At 37.6% G+C, this 23662-nt stretch overlaps 1 protein-coding gene across 3 annotated transcripts in view; it reads right to left on the bottom strand.

Annotated features, from left to right (window-relative positions):
• Positions 1-23662, bottom strand: part of MDFIC (MyoD family inhibitor domain containing) — a 100333-nt gene that overhangs the window by 28267 nt on the left and 48404 nt on the right. For all 3 annotated transcript variants that reach the window (XM_067746791.1, XM_067746789.1, XM_067746790.1), the window contains exon 4: positions 9367-9639. In XM_067746791.1, coding sequence (XP_067602892.1) covers positions 9367-9639 — 273 coding nt within the window. The remainder of the gene's footprint in view (positions 1-9366; positions 9640-23662) is intronic.

Raw genomic sequence — 23662 nt, 5'->3', positions numbered from 1 at the left:
TCATGTTTCCTACACTTTTCTTCTAACTCTTTAACTGCGTGTTTACGTTCTATTTCCTGTCTTATACTATACTGTGTGTCAAAGCTATGGTTAAATTCAATCGAGGGCCTTAGCAATCTAAAGTATAAGAAGCTATCAACTTCCATCAACTTATGGTCCCAAACACAAGTCAGGAATTTGGAACTCAGAATCATAAATGTCTGCCCTGTCAGTGTCTTCCATTCAAATGCAAGTAACGCTCCTGGAATGAGGTACGAGTGGGGACTTGATAGGCTTTTTAATCATTTCTTCATACCAACGTATTCCATAGAAGTTACTCAAAAAGCTTCTAAGATTAATCAATCAACCGTAGAACCCATAAAGAGTGGAGTTACCTAGGTTAACAATTCAGTAAATGCTTCTCTGATTACTCAGTTCTCATGCTTTGATAATGGATGTGCACTTACATAATTCAGTATACTGAACTCTAGATCTAAACGCTAAAGAAATGACATGCTGGCTTGTCAATAAGGGTATCATTATTGCCTTCTTAAATCTTCAACCTTTCCCCCTCTCCAGGATCTTTTCCATCCAAACCTTTCCCATCTTAGAACAAAACAACCCTCCGTGGACTCTGGCCTTTCTAGAGCTATTGTCGTCAGTGTGTTTCAACCACAACCCCCATCATTCTGGCTTCTCCATAAAAATGGCTCTTAATTAGGTCACCAAATGACATCCACATTGTTAAATCCAACAGAATTATTTCAGTTCTCATCCCACTGAGTCTGTCAGCAATAACTGGGGCAATATTGGGTGCAGGCCTCTTCCTCGAGTTAAAACATTTCTTCTCTGGCCTCCATGACACCACCCTCTCCAGTTTGTTTCTTCTCTCACCTTTCTTACTGATTCCTCTGGGCCAGATCATCTTCCTCTTCTCTTCTTTCTGACCTCTCCCCTAGGCTATCTTATCAGTGCCACGGCCTCACTCTGACGTCACCGCTGGAGAAAAGTTTGAACTTTCCATGGGACTGTCTCCCAAGTGCTCAAGCTGGATCCACGCTCCCATCCCACCAAGCTGGCTACCTGCCAGTGATCCCTGAGTCACTCAGTTCTCAGCCATGCAACCTTTGCTCTTAAATCTCTATTTGAGAACTCTCATCCAGATGCATCGTTTCAAATATCCCCTCTATGAGAACAAATATAAACTTAGTATGCTTGCCCCTAACTCCTTCGCTGAAGCTCCAGTGGTATACTTCCAAATGTTCTTGGATTGCATAGCATTATTTGAAATTGAACAGGTCTAAAACTCAACTCATGGTCAGCCTCAAACTATATTCAGCTATTCTTCATGATTTCCTAATTTCTATTCGTTTTCCCAACTAGTTGAACGAGACGATGAATGGCAGTCCTGCTTAGAACGCATATCTGACTGCTGCTTCAGTTCTATTCAGCTTTAGTCCTGGGCCAGAACCCTTAAACTCAATCCTGAAACCCTAAAGAAAACCTTCATTGCCCACACCTGGTACACCTCTTGGGGTTGAAAACAAACTGTAATCTGAGTAATCTGGGACAAGCCTGGCTGCTGCACCTACCTGTTACTGTTTCACCTAATAAAACATCACCTAAACTTACCATCACCAGATAAAGAAAAAATTAAAACCTGGATATATTAATAGGGTCATTAGATTTATGCAATTCTTCTTTCCACTTAGCCTATTATTCTGAAGCTGGGTTTCTAAACAGTCTCTTCACTCAGCTACCCCACACCCCAGTGCTTCCTGGCCAATCTATCTGTATCTCCATTGTTTTGTTTCCTCCCCACCCATCTCCTGAGTGAATGCTAAGCTAATTTAAATTGTTAGAGCAGTGGGCTAAGCGTGCCTACAAAACCAAAACACCATAGGTGGAGTCCACATCCAGTGGCTAGCTGTGTCTATCTCTTCTTTAACATGGCCCACAAAGCTGTCAGTTATTAGAAAAGAAGCACTCCAAGATTTGAGGCGTTTCTATGTTTCAAATGTCAAATATATATATATATATATATATATATATATATATATATATATATATCAGAACCTTGTAAAATCTTTGCTTTTCATCAAATGCATGGATATGAGAATAATTTACTGTAGATCATAAATTACAAAGTTAACCTATTTTCCTAAACTCAAAAGGAAGTGTACTTAAATACTTACTTTTGGTCCTAAAGTAACACTTAGCACTTATAAATACTTTGATAGATAATTGTTTTAAGGACAGCTGAGTCAATCCTTCAAGTAAATAAGAAGCAATGATTATATGTGCAGAGTAACATAGTCAAGTTTGGTCATGCCTGCTCTCCACACACACATTCAAACACCCTTCTCTTTGTGTTACTGTTGTTCCAGTTAGCTTGCTGGCTGAGCAATGAAATTTATTAAAATCCTGTTTTCCACTGGACTGGCAAATATTGCATCAGCAAGCAGAATTCTAAACCTTTCTCCCACACAATTATTCTGACATGGAATGGAAGGCACTGTGCCTGAGAAAACAGAACAAAACAAAACACAACATCATCCAAGCAAGTTAAGTATTTTGAGGGATGCAGCAATATATCTTGCCAAAGTTGCAGGAAACTTGTTTCTGAAATCTCAGATTATAATACTATGGTCACATCATGAAGTCCTATTATTATCATTCCACTAAAATACTAGTACTTCTACAAGAGAATTTTTTATGGGGGAAAAAGTGAATAAGGTTTTATAATACTATTAAAACTAAGAATGAACCATTCAATTCCAAGTTTACCTTTCTAATTTTTTTTTTATGGTTTTAGGATTTGGGCACGTATAGTTGACTGAAAAACCATACGGAATAATGAGAAAACCTGATGGGGCTGGAAGACAGGAGTTCTGAGTTCCAAGTCTGCCCTGCCTCAGCTGAGTTTCTTTTTTACCTTTCTTTTAGCTCAAATATCTGCTCTCCCTTTTATCTCCCCTAAGGCTTTCAGCAGTTCCTGAGGTTTCAACCATAATGTCTGTGAAATGTTAAAGAATAAGTATCTATGTTCTCCAATTTATGTTCCTTACCTGGAAAATGTTATGTTTCAACATTTATGATAAGTCAGGCACTAGGCTGTGTGCTCGAAGCTAAAAGATGACTAGAACAGAATCTTTGCCTTCAATGAGATTACATTTTAGTGCCGAAGACAGAGAGTAAAAGAAACAAACTCCAGTATCATTTTGTATTTGGAGGATACTATGGGGACCCAAAAGAAGAGCAATTAGCCCAAAACTGGGGCATCAGGAGATGATGCTCGAGTTCTGAAAAAAATGTGTAGAGGTCAAGAAGGCAAAGTAAGTTATAAGAACATTCCAGGATGAGGGAAGATGAGCAGCAAAGGCATTCAGCTGTGTCATTAACCATGTGTGCAGGGAACTTCAAGCATGCAGAGAAGGCACAATTTCAAGTGCAAGGAGTTAAGTCAGGGTTTGCAGATGATGAGGAGAGAAGGGGAAATGGTGAGGTCAAGGAAGGAGGGGGAGGGATCTATCTGAATCACCTAGTGGGCTTTTCAAACTGTCCTGCTCAGTTGTGCTATATCTCCTTTGAAGGCTGTGTGCCCCACCCAGACTGCCTCCCGGTCATGGCTGTACTCCTTCTACTGGTGACATGATGCCTGTCCCTATGGTAGTTGCGAAATACGGCTACACTATGAATGCAAGGGGAAATGCACTGAAAAGAAGAGGAACAGAGGAACAGGAGTCTAAAAACAAGACCGAGGAAAGGTAAGAAGCCAAGAGACTAGTTTAAAGAAAGGGAAGCAGAGAGAGCGAGTAAAATGGGAGGACTGGGCTTAAGTCCCTCTCTATAGGTCCAAAGCTTTCCTAAAGAACTTGTTAGCATCCCCAGCTCAACAAGTCTAAAACCAATTCATCGTTTTATCTATGGTAATAGTTCATTACTAAAATACAAAAAGATTATAAAGGCAATCAGAGTACAGATGCTTAACACATCGCAGTATTCTGGGTTTACATAATTGCAACCATAGAATTTCTGCATCATGGAGAAAAAAGAAATACGTTTCGTGATATAAAATGATGTCCTTCAGAGAAGTTGTAAGTATCTGGCTACATAGTTTTGGAAGAACAGGGCATCCCAGGCTGCCTGTGGACTGGGCCTCTCCAGTCTCATCTTTGCTACTTTGACTCCTCAGCAAAATACTATTTGTGGTTCTCTGAACAAAATACATTATTTCACAAGCCCCCTTCAGCCTTGAATGCCTCTTTCAACTCCCTAACCTTGTCTTATCCTTCAGGTCTCCATCCAGGCATTGCCCTGTCCAGAGAGCTGACATTCCTGACCCTTCCTTCCCTGTGTGCTCCTTCATGATGATGATGATAACAGCAGAGCCTGGCCCGGATGAAGTATATGCTAACTCAACGGAATGCAACATCAACTCAACTCCTCTTCACAACCGTCCTATGATACAGGTAACTAATTCTATCCCCATTTTACAGATAAGACACCGAGGCACAAAGAGATTAAGTAACCTACCCGAGGATACAACATGGGCCACTGGTAAAGCCAATATCTGAACCCAAGAAGACTGGTTCTAGAGTCTGTGCTCTAATCACCAGGCTATGCTGCCTCTAGGATTTAAAACGAGACTGTTCTTAGATATTGCCATGTATGCAATGCTCCTGACACTTTTCTGCAGCATTTATGTTCAATGAGCTGCTGGGATGGGATATGCAATTTCTCTGTAAGTACTAAATCTATATTTTAATATGAAGTATGTTAACTATCAAATATTCCTAAAAAGTATAAAAATCTCTTTCCAAAAATATCTTCGTTGAAACTTAATTTTTACAAAAACATACAGCTATAACTGGCACACCTAAGATGTGTTAGGATTTACTATTCCCATAAGAAAAATCATCTTAGCGTCTAATGAAAACCCTTGGTAATTTGAATATTATAAGATACTAAATTATACTATAATTATTTCAAAGGTCAAGAATCTTAAGCATTTAGTCTTAAAACTTTCTACCTGGGTGATGCAATCAGGAAATTGAAGTATGTATGAAAATATTTAATTATATAAAACAAGTAGAAATCTACTAATTTAATAATCTTTAAATAAAATGTACAATATTTTCCCACATGGGTTTTTTCCCCTCTATTTCATAAAAGGAACTTTTTTAAAGAACATTTTTTTTAATGAATATGAGTACATATTTTAACTTTCCAGTGCTAGTTTCAAGGAAGTAGTTTGGAATAAAACATAGTACTGAACACCACTGTAAATTTTTAAAAACTGGACTCAGACCCAATCCAGTCTCTTCAGAAATTTATGATCTAGTAGGGAAGGAAAATGGACACAGAACACAGGTATGAGAACTGTTTTTAAAATTTTAGAAGAATTTAAAGAAGGCAAATGTTTACTAATCAATCAGAAGATCCCTGCCTGACCCACAGCTGCAATGATATCAATGTCCCATGTGATGTTAGAATGGCCACTAAATTACCTTTTCCTCAGAGAACTTTAAGGCAAAATGCCATAGTGGTTTCGAGCATAGACTATAGAGCCAGAAGGATCTGGGGTTGAGTCTCATTTCTATCAATTTCTATCATGTACTAATTTGACTTTGGCGGGTTCACTTAACCTTTCTGTGCCTCAGTTCTCTCATTTATAATTAAACAATTATATACAGTTCATAGAGTTATAGTGCTATTAGGAGGATTAAATGAGTTCATGTGAGTGAAGTAGGTGGAACAGTACCTGGTATACAGAATGAAGCTACATAACTAACTATGAATCAACATAGCTTAAAAAGAGAACCTGATGAAACACATGTCTATTTGTACTGAGGCCTTAAATAACCCACAGTTCAAGACATATGAAAAGATGCCACCAGCCCACTGACCCAGTTATGTGGCTGGGTCCATCCTTACCTCTGTATAAGCAATGGACCCACATCATAGCAGTGTTTTCCAAACTTGGTCAGCAAAGCAGCCCTTAGTGCCCTTAATGAAAGACTGTGAAAGAGTTAGTTATACATTTAATTCCACCATCTGAACCAGAACAATGTCCCTCTGGTTGTCAATATTGTAAATCATAACCGCAAGCACCATTTATCCAGAAAAAAACACACATTGCCAATCTGGGCAAGGTTAACTGTTTTCAGCGAATATTGTTTTGCTAGCATTTGCTCACTTTGCTATAAGAACAGGCATAGACGACGAAGATTTAAGAAAAATGTGAAACAAAAGGAAAAACATAAAATGAGAAAAGTCTAGTAATTAAATCCCCTGTTGATTTTTAAAAAATAATTTCTATCCATTTTTAATAGTATCACAAATCAAGCCTGTTCAAGACCTACTGTTCTGACATACAGGCCTCCTGAAATCCAGATATTATCTCTGTTTATCGAAACTATTTACAATAGCCAAGACATGGAAGCAACCTGTGTGTCCATCGACAGATGTATGCATAAAGAAGATGTAGAATATATACACAATGGAATATTACTCAGCCATAAAAAGGAATGAAATAATGCCACTTGCAGCAACATAGTATGATAATCTCTAGGTTCACCTAAGTGAAATAAGCCAAAGACAAATATCGTATGTATAGATGACAAATATACGATATTGCTTATATGTGGAATCTGAAAAAATGATACAAATGAACACACTTATGGTTACCACAGGGGAAAGTGTGGGGGGGAATAAATTAGGAGTTTGCAGTTAAAATATAAACAAACACTACTACATATTAGATAAACACAAAGGACCTACTGTATAGCGCAGAGAACTGTACTCAAGATCTTGTAATAACCTATAATGGAAGAGAATGTAAAAATATATATATATATGTGTGTATATGTACATATATGTGTGTGTATATATATATATATATATATACACACACACACACATATATATATATATAAAAATCTCTTTGCTGTGCACCTGAAACTAACACAACATTGTAAATCAACTATATTTCAATAAAAAGAAATAATTAAAAAAGAATTTCTCCCGTTGCCCTGTTCTATCAGCAGTTATTAGATTTCTACTTGCCCAGAATTCACATATTCTATACAGCAAGAGACCTGTTCTGAGAGTCAAGCAGCTTTGCTATAAAGAAAGCACCACAGAATCCTGGAATCGAACCTAACCTTTTAGATATCTAATCCAAGGCATTTTCTAGAAAAAAGCAGCCCCAGACCCAAGTGCCCCAGCTAGTTGGTGGCAGAGCTGAGGTCCTTTTCCTTTTAATTTGCCATCTACCAGTTCTGTGCTTTTTGTTTGTTTAAACTTTCCTTCAAAACTGAAAGTCAGAAGAAACAATAAAATTTGAAGGCACAACCTTAAATAGCAGCAAAAAGCAGGAAGATGTCTATGTAGTAGGACAATGGAATTTTCATCTAAGTTCAAGTAATCAATCACAATAAAAGGAACCTACCATCAGGCTAAATTGAATAGCGTAAGAGTGAAGTAAATGGGTAGGACATTGTACAGTATGTTTAGACAACTCCACTGGCATTTCCTACTCCTCATACCCCCGATCCAATCTGGAACAGATTTTGTAATAAGAGAAGGATTACAAGGGACTTCCCTTATCCACACCTTTGTAGTGTGGGGAAGAGGAGGATAGTAGAGAAAAAGCAAGGAAGAGGAGAGAGGAAGGGAGAGTAGAATTATATTTCATTTATATTACTTCATTTATATAACTACTGGTTTTCCTCTTCCTTCATATGTTACTTACAAAGCTGCATTCTTCCATTAGAAATCAATTCAGACATGGTATTAAAAATAAGTGAATAATAACAAATTTTATAAAAATTCCATAAGCTATTTCAAGTTGGATATGCAAATGTTACCATTATTTAAAATCAGTAAATATCAAATGGCAAATTAGAGGTTAGGGGCACAATAAGAAAAGTCAAATGTATAAAACAAGAAGATTTCAATTGCATTCAATTATTTCACCCAATCACCTAGAAGCAAAGATTCTCTCTCAAAAATTGCATTGCCTTCCCAACTCCTTGGAGAGCCAGTTTAGTTAACAGCCTACCTATGCTTCAGAGATGACCATGCAGCTTACATGTCAAACTCATTTTAAAGTGTCAATCATGTCCCTTTCAATCTAATTAGTTTGGAAAGTAGTGTCACTGACCTGGAACTATGCAGACCATTTATTATCATATCATTTGATCAACCTAACACTTTACCTCAGTTGAGTTTGAGACACCTGTAGCCAAAAATGTAATATCCTTTCTCCCACTCATTACTGGTAACTCTCAATACAATTTCCTATTTACAACTCAATTTCTCTCTCTATGAATAAGCACGGCCAACTTCACAGAAGCATCCCCAGAATTTCCCTTCTTTAAGATTTCATGATAATTAAAATAGAAAGGTAAGGGGAATAAGAAAAATAGTTTCTATTTTATCTATATGAATGTATATATATATACACACACAAACACAATACCTGAACCAGAAAAAATACATATATATATTTAAAAAAAAAAAGATTCGAGTTTTTGATATCCACGAACTGCTGAAAGGAGGGAAGAGGTAGAGCAGAGGAACATGCATATATGCTGGGAGAAATCTGGGACCTTAAACTTGAGGGAAAGCTAGCTATTCTTTTTTTTGACACAACACCACCGCCATTTTTATAAAAGGAATCTGTAGGTTATAAACCCAACATCACCAGATGGGTTTGTGTTATAATAAACAAAAGCTTTTCCAGCTTCATAGTATTTAATTAACAAGGTAATCACTAATTCCTGAGAGGTCAGAGAACGTAGCCTAGTGCCTCTAGGGAAGGAGCTAGAGGCCAGACCACAGTGAGCTTGGAACGAGGCAGGGCTGGGGGAGGGGAGCTGTCCAGGGCAGCACTGGTAGCTGGAAGATACCGGTCCATCAAGCAACAGAGATTACCTAGCCCACTCCCTGGCAAAAGCATGAAAATGACCAAATCTTTGCTTTAGTTTTGCATATTTAAAAACTGATTTGCAAGACAAAAATACAAGCGGGTATCTCTGAACCACAGCATAACATATTGAATCAGGGATGAAAAAAATACATACATTCATAGGCCACCAAAACGTTGTATTTGTATTTTTAAAGGTGGTATTAAAAAAAGAAGTATAGCAGTCATATTTAAAGTAATGACTGTTCACTCTAGAAGACAATCTAAAGGCAGGATGTCAGCGGCCAACGCTTCCGTTCCCGGCCTGTGCTTTCCTTTGGGGAAGCTGCATTTTACCAAAATTCCTGTTTGGAGGATAAGCAAGATTCTGCATTTACGTTTGCTTGATCAAATAATTATTCGTGAATATGATTTTACATCTGGTCAAATAAAATATGCATATATTTCACACGTACCTTCAGGTGAAGAGCCTGTCTTTTGAGAAAAGACAGCATTTACTTTACTCTTCTTACTGATGTCACTGCTTACAGACAAGCTGGATTGAATTTTTCTATGCACTTTTTGAGAAACGGGTGCTGAAAGTCTTCGATTCTCTGCAGATACATGTTTGGCCCCGTGGTGGATTCCATTTCCATTGCTCAGACTTGGGTGGCCATTCTTTATCTTGCTTATTTCCTCCTCACTTTCCTGTGCTGCAGTTTGAAGCTGAGGCAAGCGCTGAGGTTGGGCTAAGTGAAAAAAACAGGCAAAGTTTATCCAGTTAAAAAAATGACTATTTGAAAATAATCAAAATAGACTCAGTAACAGACTTTCTTGGATTTTACCCATGATCCTAAAAGTGAAGAGGAAAAAAAATAAAATAAAAGGAAAACATGAATAAACATGAACATAGAGAAAGCATAATTACTAAAAGGGAAAATGGGAAGGGGGTCATCCAGGGTGACTTTCCACAAAGGACATAAAAAGAGGAGAAAAAAAGGTATTTTTTTTCTTTAAAAAATTTAAGTTGCAAATCTGAAAAACGTTAATTCAAAACTCATTCAACAGCTAATGTGGATTGTTTTCTAAGTCCCAGGTCCTTTTTTAGGTGCCATAGACTAACAGTATTATAGCAATATCCCTGAAAATGATAAACTGCTCAATTACCTTTTGAGATAAGAGGCAAGGAACAATGAGGTCAGGTATCAAAGCTGGATAAGAGAGAACTAGATAGTTGTTTTTCTTTTTAATTCCACTTTAAATTCTGAAGAAGAAAACCTTTTCCATATTCTTTGATTTTAAAATAAACCATTTATGGAAAGATAGGAATAGAAAAGAACTTCCTTAATCTGGCAAAAACGCATCTAGCAAAATTAAATTCAACACTGGAGAAGTGCTCCTGTTTCGTCAGGACCAAGAAGACAATGCCCACCTTCACCCTCTTACGCAACATTACACTGGCAAAAACAATAAACACCGAAAAGAAAAAAAAACAGGGGTGAGTCCTGGAAAGGAAGAAACAAAATTTCTGAGATGGGTACATAATTGAATATTCCAGGGGAAATCTAAGAGACTGTACATTCTGAAAAACTAAGAATTTAGCAAGACTTACACACGATGAACCATATTCAAACCAACCAAATTCTACAAGCCAACAGTAAGCAACTAGTAAATATGCAAGAAAAATTGAACTCTTCATAGCAACAAAAGAAGAAAAACAAGCCAACAAACAAAAAACCCTATAAGTATCTAGGAATTAAGCTAGAAAAAAGGCTGCAGAGATTTCGTGGCAAAAATTACAAAATATTACTGAAAGACATAAAAGAAAACCCTAATAAATGGAGAGAGTATAAATGTTAATTCTGATAATATGTTAATTCTCCCCAATTTATTTAATGTAATTCCCATAAAATTTCCAAAAGGCTTATTTGTGGAACTTGAGCTGATCCCAAAATTTATAAGTAAGAGTACAAGAATCACTAAGGAAATTTTAAGGAAGAAAAAGACAAATGTGGGACTTGACTTACCAGATATAAAGTCTTATTTTAAAACTACAGTAACTGAGACAGTATGGTGGTGGTCCAGGCATAGACATAAACCAATGGAACAGCAGAGAAAGTCCCCAAAATGTGTATGTGTGCCCATGCAAATGCACGTGTATCTCATACAAAGAAATTTCAGATGGATTAAATGTCTATATATGAAGAGCTTAAAAGAAAATTATAAAAGAACATTTTATTAGCACGACACTAAAAAGGGCGAACTACTTTGATTCTTTGGACAACAAATCACAAAACAAGCGGGTGACTAGTGATCATCTGTCTGCCCAGCATTTCTGAATACGCCCATAGCTTTTGATAACGTGCTCTATCTCTTCCCTACATTCCTCTTGAGCTAGAGGGCACATACGTGACTTACATTCTACCAAGGAGAAGTATGCAGAAGTGCAGAAGGTGCAGAAGTACCAATGCAAGATGGCAGCCACGGCTGGGTCGTGGAGCCTCTCGCACAGACAGCGAAGAAGGCATTTGTTGGTCTTGGCAGTGGGTGCGGTGGCTGGTGTCCACTTCCCAGCAGACCAGTGGGCCTAGGGTGCAGCATTAGTGGGGTTTTCATTAGGGAAGCCCCGTTGAATGGATGGGCATGATCCTTGGCTGTGTAACTCTTGGGAGAATCTATTGCTACTAATACATTTATTTTCTATAAATTAGCTAAAATGGATTCTGGTTTTTGCAGCTAAGAGCCCTGATCTCAACCCAAAGTGTTATCTGTTTACATTGGTTAGGTAATGAGGTTCCTAAAATCAACATTTACCTTGCTTGTGTAGCTCCTAAGCAGAGTGACCAATCATAGCATTTCATCAAAACAACAGCAACAACAAAAAACGTTCGGTGTCAAATTTTACTATTATATAATTTCCTGGAATTTTAAAATCTGAAGCTGCTGTTTTAGTCTTTTCTGTTTGTGATTATGAATAGTTAGGAAATGTAAATTAAATCTGAATACTAAGAGGTCTTTGACTTAGAAAAAGTATTGCATGCAAAACTGTAACAGTTATACATGGCACTGATAAGTCTAAAATGGACTAATTATCTGTCATCTGGGGACTACCTAAGACTTGGTATATATTTTTGACAAACAAGACAGCTTGCATTTGAGTGACTCTTTAGCACAAATTGTTTACTTCCATTCTTGTTCACATATCCTATGTCTCTTAAGGAAAAACATCTTAACATACCAGAATATTTTACTCATGAATGTGCATATTGTAAGAAAAAAAGTTTGGTGTTTTTCTGCTTAATGAAAGCATCCTTTCATACCAAGGCTATTAACAATGATACCCAATTTACAAAACTAATATATGAACTCCTCTTAGAGTTATTCAGTTTTTTAGTGATAAAGGAGAATAGTTTTCTAAACATTTTATTATTTGGGAATAACACAAAGTAACAGCTATAAAATTTATCAAAATGTTCTGTTTTTCTCCTAACTTCTGCTGAAAAGAAAAAAGAAGGTTACTTCTCTGTTTACTAGCTATATGTGCCCCTCTCAAAACTGAAATCAACAATCAAGGCTTGTGCAGAAGATCTATTTCTTATGGGTGTGCAATCACTTAATCCAGAGATTAATTTGCTGCTCCTGTAGCTTCTTGTATCAACTAGAATGACATCCTAATGACTGCTATTGAACATAAAGCTAGTTATGCATATGTATTTAACGGGATGCCAAAGAAGACAGTTAAACCTAATTTGGTGTTCTTTTCAGAGCTCCTTCCAATAATCGCACCAAATAAATGGAATGTTTTGGGCCACTTCTTCTCTGCAAAGAATAATTCAAGCAATCTGAGAGCTGGGTTAAGTTGAAATGTTACTGACCGATGCTGGGGAGACTTATCAATCAAAAAGGCGCTGTCATATTCCATAATCCAAGATCAATTTAAAATTATTATGTAATAAACATTCTCCATAAGTAAAAATAAAGGTGGCAAAAGACATCAGATCTTGCCACCAAATTCTAAAACCGACAGGTCTGACCTTTTCCTACTATCAAAATTGACTTTTTGCAAATTACTGGGTATGGCCAGAGTGATATTCAAACATATCCTTAATGATTTATCTACATTTCAATCTTCAAAATGATATCTATTTCTGTTGGCAGATAAATGATAGTACATTCATTTTTGTTTCACTGCCACCTAATTATTTTTAGTGTAGTTTGTATTATGGGTCAAGTAACCAAGTATTATCTCTTCGTTCCAGTTTCTTAACATTATGATTTTGTCAGATACATGCAATATATAAGTCAAATCAAAACTGGATAAACCCTAGATATATGAATTATCTTAAGACATTTAACTTCATTGATCATTTTTCATAGATGTGAATTAAATCTTACAGTAAAAGTACAACTAAAACCAAATCAGGAATGTGATTTTATTCTTGAATAAAGAACAGAAACATCTGACTGATTAAACCATAACTACTTGGTTTTAAACAGATTTCTTTTCCTTATTGTGTAAAAGTTGTGTATGGCTTAAAAAAAAAGCAAACTAATATGGAAACGACACAATGCTTCTTAAAACACAAGTGATGCCTAGGGACCCTCACTCTCCCTTTAATGATCCACTGCTCTCATTCAGCTGTCTTTCTTTTTTCAAATCTTTACATATGTGACAGCTCTCAAAAGTAGACCATAGACCATCTGGCATTTTCAGAGGTGTAACTTGTGCAAATTCAGCTCTATTGGGAGTGCACTGCTATCTTCTGCCTGCGTTATAAAGGGACAATAGAATGTAGAACTTATGAGTTGTTTTGAATTATTCATTTTTTTGCCTGTATATTCAAGAAATTTTACAAACTCTGCATTTTGTACTACATAATCACATGCGTTAAAGGTACAAAGAAACTTTTTGACACCTCTTTTCTACAGAAGCCTGGCATTTTGTTTGATATGTGAACATTCAGCATCTGTTATATCATTCTAAACAGGATGGGTGCTTCTACAAAAGACCCCATTTTAAACTTACTCTATATGAGCAAAAAAATGTATTCTTGATATTCAGTAACAAATGCAATACACATCAAAATTTCAAATACCAGTTATATGAACATTCAGCATCTCCAAACCTGGATAGCATTGGTCACCCGCTTACCATATGTGTAAAGAATTTTTTTTTTTAATCATTGTTCACACAATGCACCATGATTGTAATTTTAATATCCATGATGAATAGTTACAAATGTCTTAAGAAATACTGTGCTTTCTAGGTTCAAATGTTTTCAATCAGGAAGGAAACCAATAGAATTAGATCTAGTGATTTTCAATAATAATAAATATGGGAGTAATGAGTCAATAGCATGAACTTCTTTTGATAAATTTTTTTTTTAAAAAAACTGGGTGATATTGGAGCTAGTAATAACTATACTTGAAACTGCAGCTGCTGGAGTAGCAATATAAAGCAACATTCTGCTATAGCGTATAATCTATTAGCATGTGCAAATCGTCTTCAGTCGCTGGTCTCTTTACACAAGTCAGATTTAATAAAATTACAAAAGAATTCTCATGCCGTTTAGTCAGTTTAAATGGTTGTTGTACACATACAAAAAAATCTAAATTAAATGCTTAGGATTTAAAACCGAATTTACTCTTCCTAGGGTTAGTCACAAAGCTTTTATTCGGTACCAAGTACTATGCTACTCCACGGTCACTATGAGACAGACAGACACACACACACACACACACACACACACACGCAGACTTTATTTATACATATCTATAACAAAATAGTGTTTTATTATATATACATAAAATATGCATCTACACACAATAATAGCTTTAAAAGTTTCTTACTTCAATATGCACTAATATGACAAAACTATACTACTTTATTGTTATAATCTAAATTTAGGCTAAAATCAACTAAAACAAATGTGCTGTTAGACAACCAGGTATCAGCTTGATGCAAGCCTTTCCCAGTGTGCAGACCCTGGGTGGACCCAGCATCCTAACACACACTCTGGAAGCTCCTGGCATTTTCTATTTCTGTGTCCTTAGTTCCCCTCCAAGGGCCTTCTGATTTTCCATCTTCATTTTATTTAATGTGTATACTAACATACTGAGATATATTTTGGAACTGTAATTTTTTTGGAACCTTGATCATTTGAGAATCCCAGTTAAATTCTGATTACATGACTGAGGCCTCACAGGATGGAGGGGATTGTCTTATGATGCTATCACAATGGTTAGCATTTTTAACAGTAATTCCTTTTTAAGTATTGCAAAATAAATCACCAGATGTCAGGGCTTAGATGTACTTCTTCCCAAAACAACACAGTACAACTTTTAGAAGTTTGGAGAATTGAGCACTTTCCTCCATTTCATAAAGAACATTTAGGAAGTACTTAAACATCTTTAAGTAGAGCCTGGAAGAGGGTGATTGCTAGCTGTTCACCAGATCCATCCTCCCCATTGTCTCGGGCGTGGGGATAACCCATTTCCCAGCCTCCCTTGCAGTTCAGTTCAGCCACGTGTCCATGTTCGCTCTGAAGGACTGGGAGAAGAAATTATTCTTGCCACTTCTAGGCCAGGGCCTTAAGACTTGGGTGTGTCCTCCTTATACTATTTTTCTTGCACTTGGGCAACGCAGCTTTGACCACAGCTGAGGGAAATATCTTAAGGGATATTGGAGAAACCGAACAGAAGGAATCTGCATGGCAGCAGGGAACAGAGCCTCTCAGCGACCTGGAATACTCATCTCATACTGTTACATAAGAAATAAACCTTGAGGCGAGCACTGTGCTCCGGGCGCCACAATCCTGAGGACACGGCCTCTCCGACACCTCCGGCCCAGGGGAATCGGCAGCATCCGCAGCGGGAGCGGCCATAGCCACCTCACTCGGGTCCTTCCCATCCGCCTATACTGAGAGCCTGTCCCGGCCACGGGGACACCTCTTTTGTCCTCCCTCCGAGGCTCACGGGACCGACAGACAGCCGTGGCAACCAAGGGCCGGACTGCGGGCAGCAGCAAGCTGGCTTGCTCTATGCCAACCTGCTTCTCCACCTGTCTCAACAAAACCTGTTCCTACACCTGTAATTTGAAAACGAGACCTTCAAGATGGCAGAGGAGTAAGATGTGGAGATCACTTTCCTCCCCACAAATACATCAGAAATACATCTACATGTGGAACAACTCCTACAGAACACCTACTGAACGCTGGCAGAAGACCTCAGACTTCCCAAAATATATAGATTCTTTTCCTTTTTCTCTTTTCGTAGTGTGTATGTATATGTATGCTTCTTTGTGTGATTTTGTCTAGCTTTGCTTTTACCATTTGTCTTGTCTTGGGTTCTGTCTGTCCATTTTGTTTGTTTCTTTGTTCTCTTTTTTGTATAGTTTTTAGCGCTTGTTATCATTGGTGGATTTGTTTTTTGGTTTGGTTGCTGTCTTCTTTCCTTGTTCCCTTTTAATATTTTTATTACTTTTTAATAATTTTTTAATTTTAATAACTTTATTTTATTTTTATTTCTTCCTTTTTTTCTCTCTTTTCTTCTGGGGTGTGTGGCTGGCAGGGTCTTGGTGCTCCGGCCAGGTGTCAGGCCTGTGCCTCTGAGGTGGGAGAGCCGAGTTCAGAACATTGGCCCACTAGAGACCTCCCGGCTCCAGGTAATATCAAATGGTGAAAGCTCTCCCAGAGATCTCCACCTCAATGCTAAGACCCAGCTACACTCAACGATGAGCAAGCTACAGTGCTGGACATCCTATGCCAAACAACTAGCAAGACAGGAACACAACCCCAACCATTAGCAGAGAGGCTGCCTAAAATCATAATAAGTCAACAGACACACCAAAACATACCTCCGGACGTGGTCCTGCCCACGAGAAAGACATGATCCAGCCTCATCCACCAGAACACAGGCACCAGACCCCTCCACCAGGAAGCCAACACAACCCACTGAACCAACCTTAGCCACTGCGGGCAGACACCAAAAACAACAGGAACTACGAACCTGCCGCCTGCGAAAAGGAGACCCCAAACAAAGTAAGTTAAGCAAAATGAGAAGACAGAGAAACACACAGCAGATGAAGGAGCAAGGTAAAAACCCACCAGACCAAACAAATGAAGAGGAAATAGGCAGTCTACCTGAAAAAGAATTCAGAGTAATGACAGTAAAGATGATCCAAAATCTTGGAAGAAGAATGGAGAAAATACAAGAAATGTTTAACAAGGATCTAGAAGAACTAAAGAGCAAACAAACAATGATGAAAAACATAATAAGTGAAATTAAAAATTCTCTACAAGGAATCAATAGCAGAATAACTGAGGCAGAAAAATGGATAAGTGGCCCAGAAGATAAAAGAGTGGAAGTAACTACAGCAGAGCAGAATAAAGAAAAGAGAATGAAAAGAATTGAGGACAGTCTCAGAGACCTCTGGGACAACACTGAACACACCAACATTCCAATTATAGGGGAACCAGAAGAAGAAGAGAAAAAGAAAGGGACTGAGAAAATATTTGAAGAGATTATAGTTGAAAACTTCCCTAATATGGGAAAGGAAATAGTTAATCAAGTCCAGGAAGCACAGAGAGTCCCATACAGGATAAATCCAAGGAGAAACATGCCAAGAAACATATTAATCAAACTATCAAAAATTAAATACAAAGAAAACATATTAAAAGCAGCAAGGGAAACACAACAAATAACACACAAGGGAATCCCCATAAGGTTAACAGCTGATCTTTCAGCAGAAACTCTGCAAGCCAGAAGGGACTGGCAGGACATATTTAAAGTGATGAAAGGGAAAAACCTACAACCAAGATTACTCTACCCAACAAGGATCTCACTCAGATTCGATGGAGAAATTAAAACCTTTACAGACAAGCAAAAGCTAAGAGAATTCAGTACCACCAAACCAGCTTTACAACAAATGTTAAAGGAACTTCTCTAGGCAGGAAACACAGGAGAAGGAAAAGACCTACAATAACAAACCCAAAACAATTAAGAAAATGGTAATAGGAACATGCATATCGATAACTACCTTAAATGTAACTGGATTAAATGCTCCAACCAAAAGACACAGACTGGCTGAATGGATACAAAAACAAGAGCCATATATATGCTGTCTACAAGAGACCCACTTCAGACCTAGGGACACATACAGACTGAAAGTGAGGGGATAGAAAAAGATATTCCATGCAAATGGAAATCAAAAAAAAGCTGGAGTAGGAATTCTCATATCAGACAAAACAGACTTTAAAATAAAGACTATTACAAGAGATAAAGAAGGACACTACATAATGATCAACGGATCAATCCAAGAAGAAGATATAACAATTGTAAATATTTATGCACCCAACACAAACATAGGTGCACCTCAATACATAAGGCAAATGCTAACAGCCAAAAAAGGGGAAACTGACAGTAACAAAATCATAGTAGGGAACTTTAACACCCCACTTTCACCAATGGAGAGACCATCCAAAATGAAAATAAGTAAGGAAACACAAGCTTTAAATGATACATTAAACCACATGGACTTGATACTTATAGGACATTCCATCCAAAACCAACAGAATACACTTTCTTATCAAGTGCTCATGGAACATTCTCCAGGATAGATCATATCTTGGATCACAAATCAAGCCTTGGTAAATTTAAGAAAATTGAAATCATAGAAAATATCTTTTCCAACCACAATGCTATGAGACTAGATATCAATTACAGGAAAAAAATCTGTAAAACACTACAAACACATGGAGGCTAAACAATACACTACTAAAGAGATCACTAAAGAAGTCAAAGAGGAAATCAAAAAACGCCTAGAAACAAATGACAATGAAAACACAATGACCCAAAAACTACGGGATGCAGCAAAAGCAGTTCAAAGAGGGAAGTTTATAGCAATACAAGCCTACCTCAAGAAACAAAAAACATCTCAAATAAACAACCTAACCTTACACCTAAAGCAATTAGAGAAAGAAGAACAAAAAAATCCAAAGTTAGCAAAAGGAATGAAATCATAAAGATCAGATCAGAAACAAACAAAAAGGAAATGAAGGAAAAGATAGCAATGATCAATAAAAGTAAAAGCTGGTTCTTTGAGAAGGTAAACAAAATTGATAAACCATTAGCCACACTAATCAAGAAAAAAAGGGAAAAGACTCAAATCAACAGAATTAGAAATGAAAAAGGAGAAGTAACAACTGACACTGCAGAAATACAAAGGATCATGAGAGATGACTACAAGCAACTATATGCCAATACAGTGGACAACCTGGAAGAAATGAACAAATTCTTAGGAAAGCACAACCTTCCAAGACTGAACCAGGAAGAAATAGAAAATATGAACAGATCAATCACAAGCACTGAAATTGAAACTGTGATTAAAAATCTTCCAACAAACAAAAGCCTAGGATCAGACAGATTCACAGTCGAATTCTATCAAACATTTAGAGAAGAGCTAACACCTATCCTTCTCAGTCTCTTCCAAAATACAGTAGTGGGAGGACCCCTCCCATTCCAAGAGGCCACCATCACCCTGATACCAAAACCAGACAAAGATGTCACAAAGAAAGAAAACTATAGGCCAATATCACTGATGAACATAGATGCAGAAATCCTCAACAAAATACTAGCAAACAGATTCCAACAGCACATTAAAAGAATCATACACCATGATCAAGTGGGGTTTATCCCAGGAATGCAAGGATTCTTCAATATACGCAAATCAATCAATGTGATACAGCATATTACAAACTGAAGGAGAAAAACCATATGATCATCTCAATAGATGCAGAAAAAGCTTTTGATGAAAGTCAACACCTATATATGAAAAAAACCCTCCAGAAAGTAGGCATGGAGGGAACTTACCTCAACATAATAAAGGCCATATATGACAAACCCACAGCCAACATCGTTCTCAATGGGGAAAAACTGAAACCATTTCTTCTAAGATCAGGAACAAGACAAGGTTGCCCACTCTCACCACTATTATTCAACACAGTTTTGGAAGTTTTAGCCACAGCAATCAGAGAAGAAAAAGAAATAAAAGGAATCCAAATCGGAAAAGAAGAAGTAAAGCTGTCACTGTTTGCAGATGACATGATACTATACATAGAGAATCCTAAAGATGCTACCAGAAAACTACTAGAGCTAATCAATGAATTTGGTAAAGTAGCAGGATACAAAATTAATGCACAGAAATCTCTTGCATTCCTATACACTAATGATGAAAAATCTGAAAGAGAAATTAAGGAAACACTCCCATTTACCATTGCAACAAAAAGAGTAAAATACCTAGGAATAAACCTACCTAAGGAGACAAAAGACCTGTATACAGATAACTATAAGACACTGATGAAAGAAATTAAAGAGGATACAAACAGATGGAGAGATATACCATGTTCTTGGATTGGAAGAATCAGCATTGTGAAAATGACTATACTACCCAAAGGAATCTACAGATTCAATGCAATCCCTATCAAACTACCACTGGCATTTTTCACAGAACTAGAACAAAAAATTGCACAATTTGTATGGAAAACACAAAAGACCCCAAAAAGCCAAAGCAATCTTGAGAAAGAAAAACAGAGCTGGAAGAAACAGGCTCTTGGACTTCACACTATACTACAAAGCTACAGTAATCAATACAGCATGGTACAGGCACAAAAACAGATATATGACCCAGCAATCCCACTACTGGGCATATACCCTGAGAAAACCATAATTCAAAAAGAGTCATGTACCAGAGTGTTCACTGCAGCTCTATTTACAATAGCCAGGACATGGAAGCAACCTAAGTGTTCATCATTGGATGAATGGATAAAGAAGATGTGGCACATACATACAATGGAATATTACTCAGCCATAAAAAGGAACGAAATCAAGTTATTTGTAGTGAGGTGGATGGACCTAGAGTCTGTCATACAGAGTGAAGTAAGTCAGAAAGAGAAAAACACATACCGTATGCTAACACATATATATGGAATCTAAGAAAAAAAAATGTCATGAAGAACCTAGGGGTAAGACAGAAATAAAGACACAGACCTAATAGAGAATGGACTTGAGGATATGGGGAAGGGGAAGGGTAAGCTGTGACAAAGTGAGAGAGTGGCATGGACATATATACACTACCAAACATAAAATAGATAGCTAGTGGGAAGCAGCCACATAGCACAAGGAGAACAGCTTGGTGCTTTTTGACCACCTAGAGGGGTCGGATAGGGAGGGAGACGCAAGAGGGAAATGATATCGGAACATATGTATATGTATAACTGATTCACTTTGTTATAAAGCAGAAACTAACACACCATTGTAAAGCAATTATACTCCAATAAAGATGTTAAAAAAAAAGAAAAAAAAAGAAATATAGATCAATGGAACAGAATAGAAAGCCCAGAGATAAACCCACACACATATGGTCACCTTATTTTTGATAAAGTAGGCAAGAATATACAGTGGAGAAAAGACAACCTCTTCAGTAAGTGGTGTTGGGAAAACTGGACAGCTACTTGTAAAAGAATGAAATTAGAACACTCCCTAACCATACACACAAAAAAACTCAAAACGGATTAAAGACCTACATGTAAGGCCAGACACTATAAAACTCTTAGAGGAAAACATAGGCAGAACACTCTATGACATAAATCACAGCAAGATCCTTTTGGGCCCACCTCCTAGAGAAATGGAAATCACAGCAAGATCCTTTTGACCCACCTCCTAGAGAAATGGAAATAAAAACAAAAATAAACAAATGGGACCTAATGAAACTTAAAAGCTTTTGCACAGCAAAGGAAAACATAAACAAGACGAAAAGACGGCCCTCAGAATGGGAGAAAATATTTGCAAACGAAGCAACTGACAAAGAATTAATCTCCAAAATTTACAAGCAGCTCATGCAGGTCAATATAAAAAAAAAACAAACAGCCCCATCCAAAAATGGGCAGAAGGCCTAAATAGACATTTCTCCAAAGAAGATATACAGACTGCCAACAAACACATGAAAGAATGCTCAACATCACTAATCACTAAACTACAGTGAGGTATCACCTGACACCAGTCAAATGGCCATCATCAAAAAAATCCAAAAACAATAAATGCTGGAGAGGGGTGGAGAAAAGGGAACCCTCTTGCACTGTTGGTGGGAATGTAAATTGATACAGCCACTATGGAGAACAGTATGGAGGTTCCTTAAAAAACTAAAAATAGAACTACCATATGACCCCGAAATCCCACTACTGGGCATATACCCTGAGAAAACCATAATTCAAAAAGAGTCATGTACCACAATGTTCATTGCAGCTCTATTTACAATAGCCAGGACGTATAAGCAACCTAAGTGTCCATCGACTACTAGAGAATGGACTTGAGGACACGGGGGAGGGGAAGGGTAAGCTGGGACAAAGTGAAAGAGTGGCATGGGCATATGTACACTACCAAATGTAAAATAGCTAGCTAGTGGGAAGCAGCCGCATAGCACAGGGAGATCAGCTGGTGCTTTGTGACCACCTAGAGGGGTGGGATAGGGAGGGCGGGAGGGAGATGCAAGAGAGAGGGCATATGAAGATATATGTATATGTATAGCTGATTCCCTTTGTTATAAAGCAGAAACTGACACACCACTGTAAAGCAATTATACTCCAATAAAGATGTTAAAAAAATAAACTTTGAGTTAGCCATGGAATTAATGCTGGGACTCATTTTAAAACATTCATAGCTTCTATCAAAGCCTATGAACAACTATGTATAGTATATCAACATATGATATATGTAAATTGTCCCTAGCCCAAATGAGCCAAAAGACACCACTCTTCCCTAGCAAGCAAGCAAGAAAACAATATATTAGTAGCAGTGGAAAGACCACTGCCAAATCCACAGCCTCTGGTGGACCTTAGAAAGCAGCAGCTCAGCTTTATAACACAGGATCCGAATCTCACTGAGGGATAGTCATGCATCACGCAGTTCTGTAGGAAAAGTACCCCAGCCTTCAGCTGCCATTCGAGGACAGTGATACCACTCTGTCAAATTTCTTCCTTTACGGTGGCTGGAAGGAGAGCCAGCAGGGTGACCATCCACCACAGTTTACTCAGGACTGAGGGAGGTGCTGAGAGGTAGAACAGTGGTTTTAAAACCAGGACAGTCCCAGGCAAGCTAGGACCAGTCGGTCTCCTTTATATCAGGAGCAATCGGTACACAAGTGTCTTCTTCAACAAGATACTGCCAACAACAGATGGTGGGACGCGCGCAGGCTTTGACAAACAAGACCCACTAGGGTTTGAATTCTGGAGTGAGTATTTCCTGGTTCTGTGAGCTTGAGAAAGGTATTACATCTCCCTGGGCAGTAGGACCTTCACTGGCAAAATGATAGATCTTCATGGGCCTGGGGAGGTTTATCTTCCCAGTTCCACCCCATTGATTTCTCCCTCTTCACTTTCCCCTACTTAATCCCCTCCCCCGCCATTTCTTTCTGATTTATTACTTGCCTTTTATTTTTTATTCTGTTACCAGGTGCTCTATTTCCCCCCTATAAATCAACCCCAAACCTTCTTGTAAATAAACAGGCTTCAAATAAATATACAAACAGAAGAATAAATTCAACAATAAAGATCATTAAAGAAAGCGAGCTACACTTTCTTTTAATATTTGCATGTATTACTGAAAAGTCCCCAGACAGTACATCGATGAATAACACAAATTTTATTATATCCCATCCAAGTGGAGCTTTTCTCTCATGCTTGTTTTTATCCTCGAATGGATGACAAATTTGGCCTTACT

Source organism: Pseudorca crassidens, chromosome 8 (assembly GCF_039906515.1).
Source record: "Pseudorca crassidens isolate mPseCra1 chromosome 8, mPseCra1.hap1, whole genome shotgun sequence".
NCBI lineage: Eukaryota > Metazoa > Chordata > Mammalia > Artiodactyla > Delphinidae > Pseudorca > Pseudorca crassidens.
Note: the sequence above shows the minus strand (reverse complement) of the source record. Positions and strands in the feature narration are given on the sequence as shown.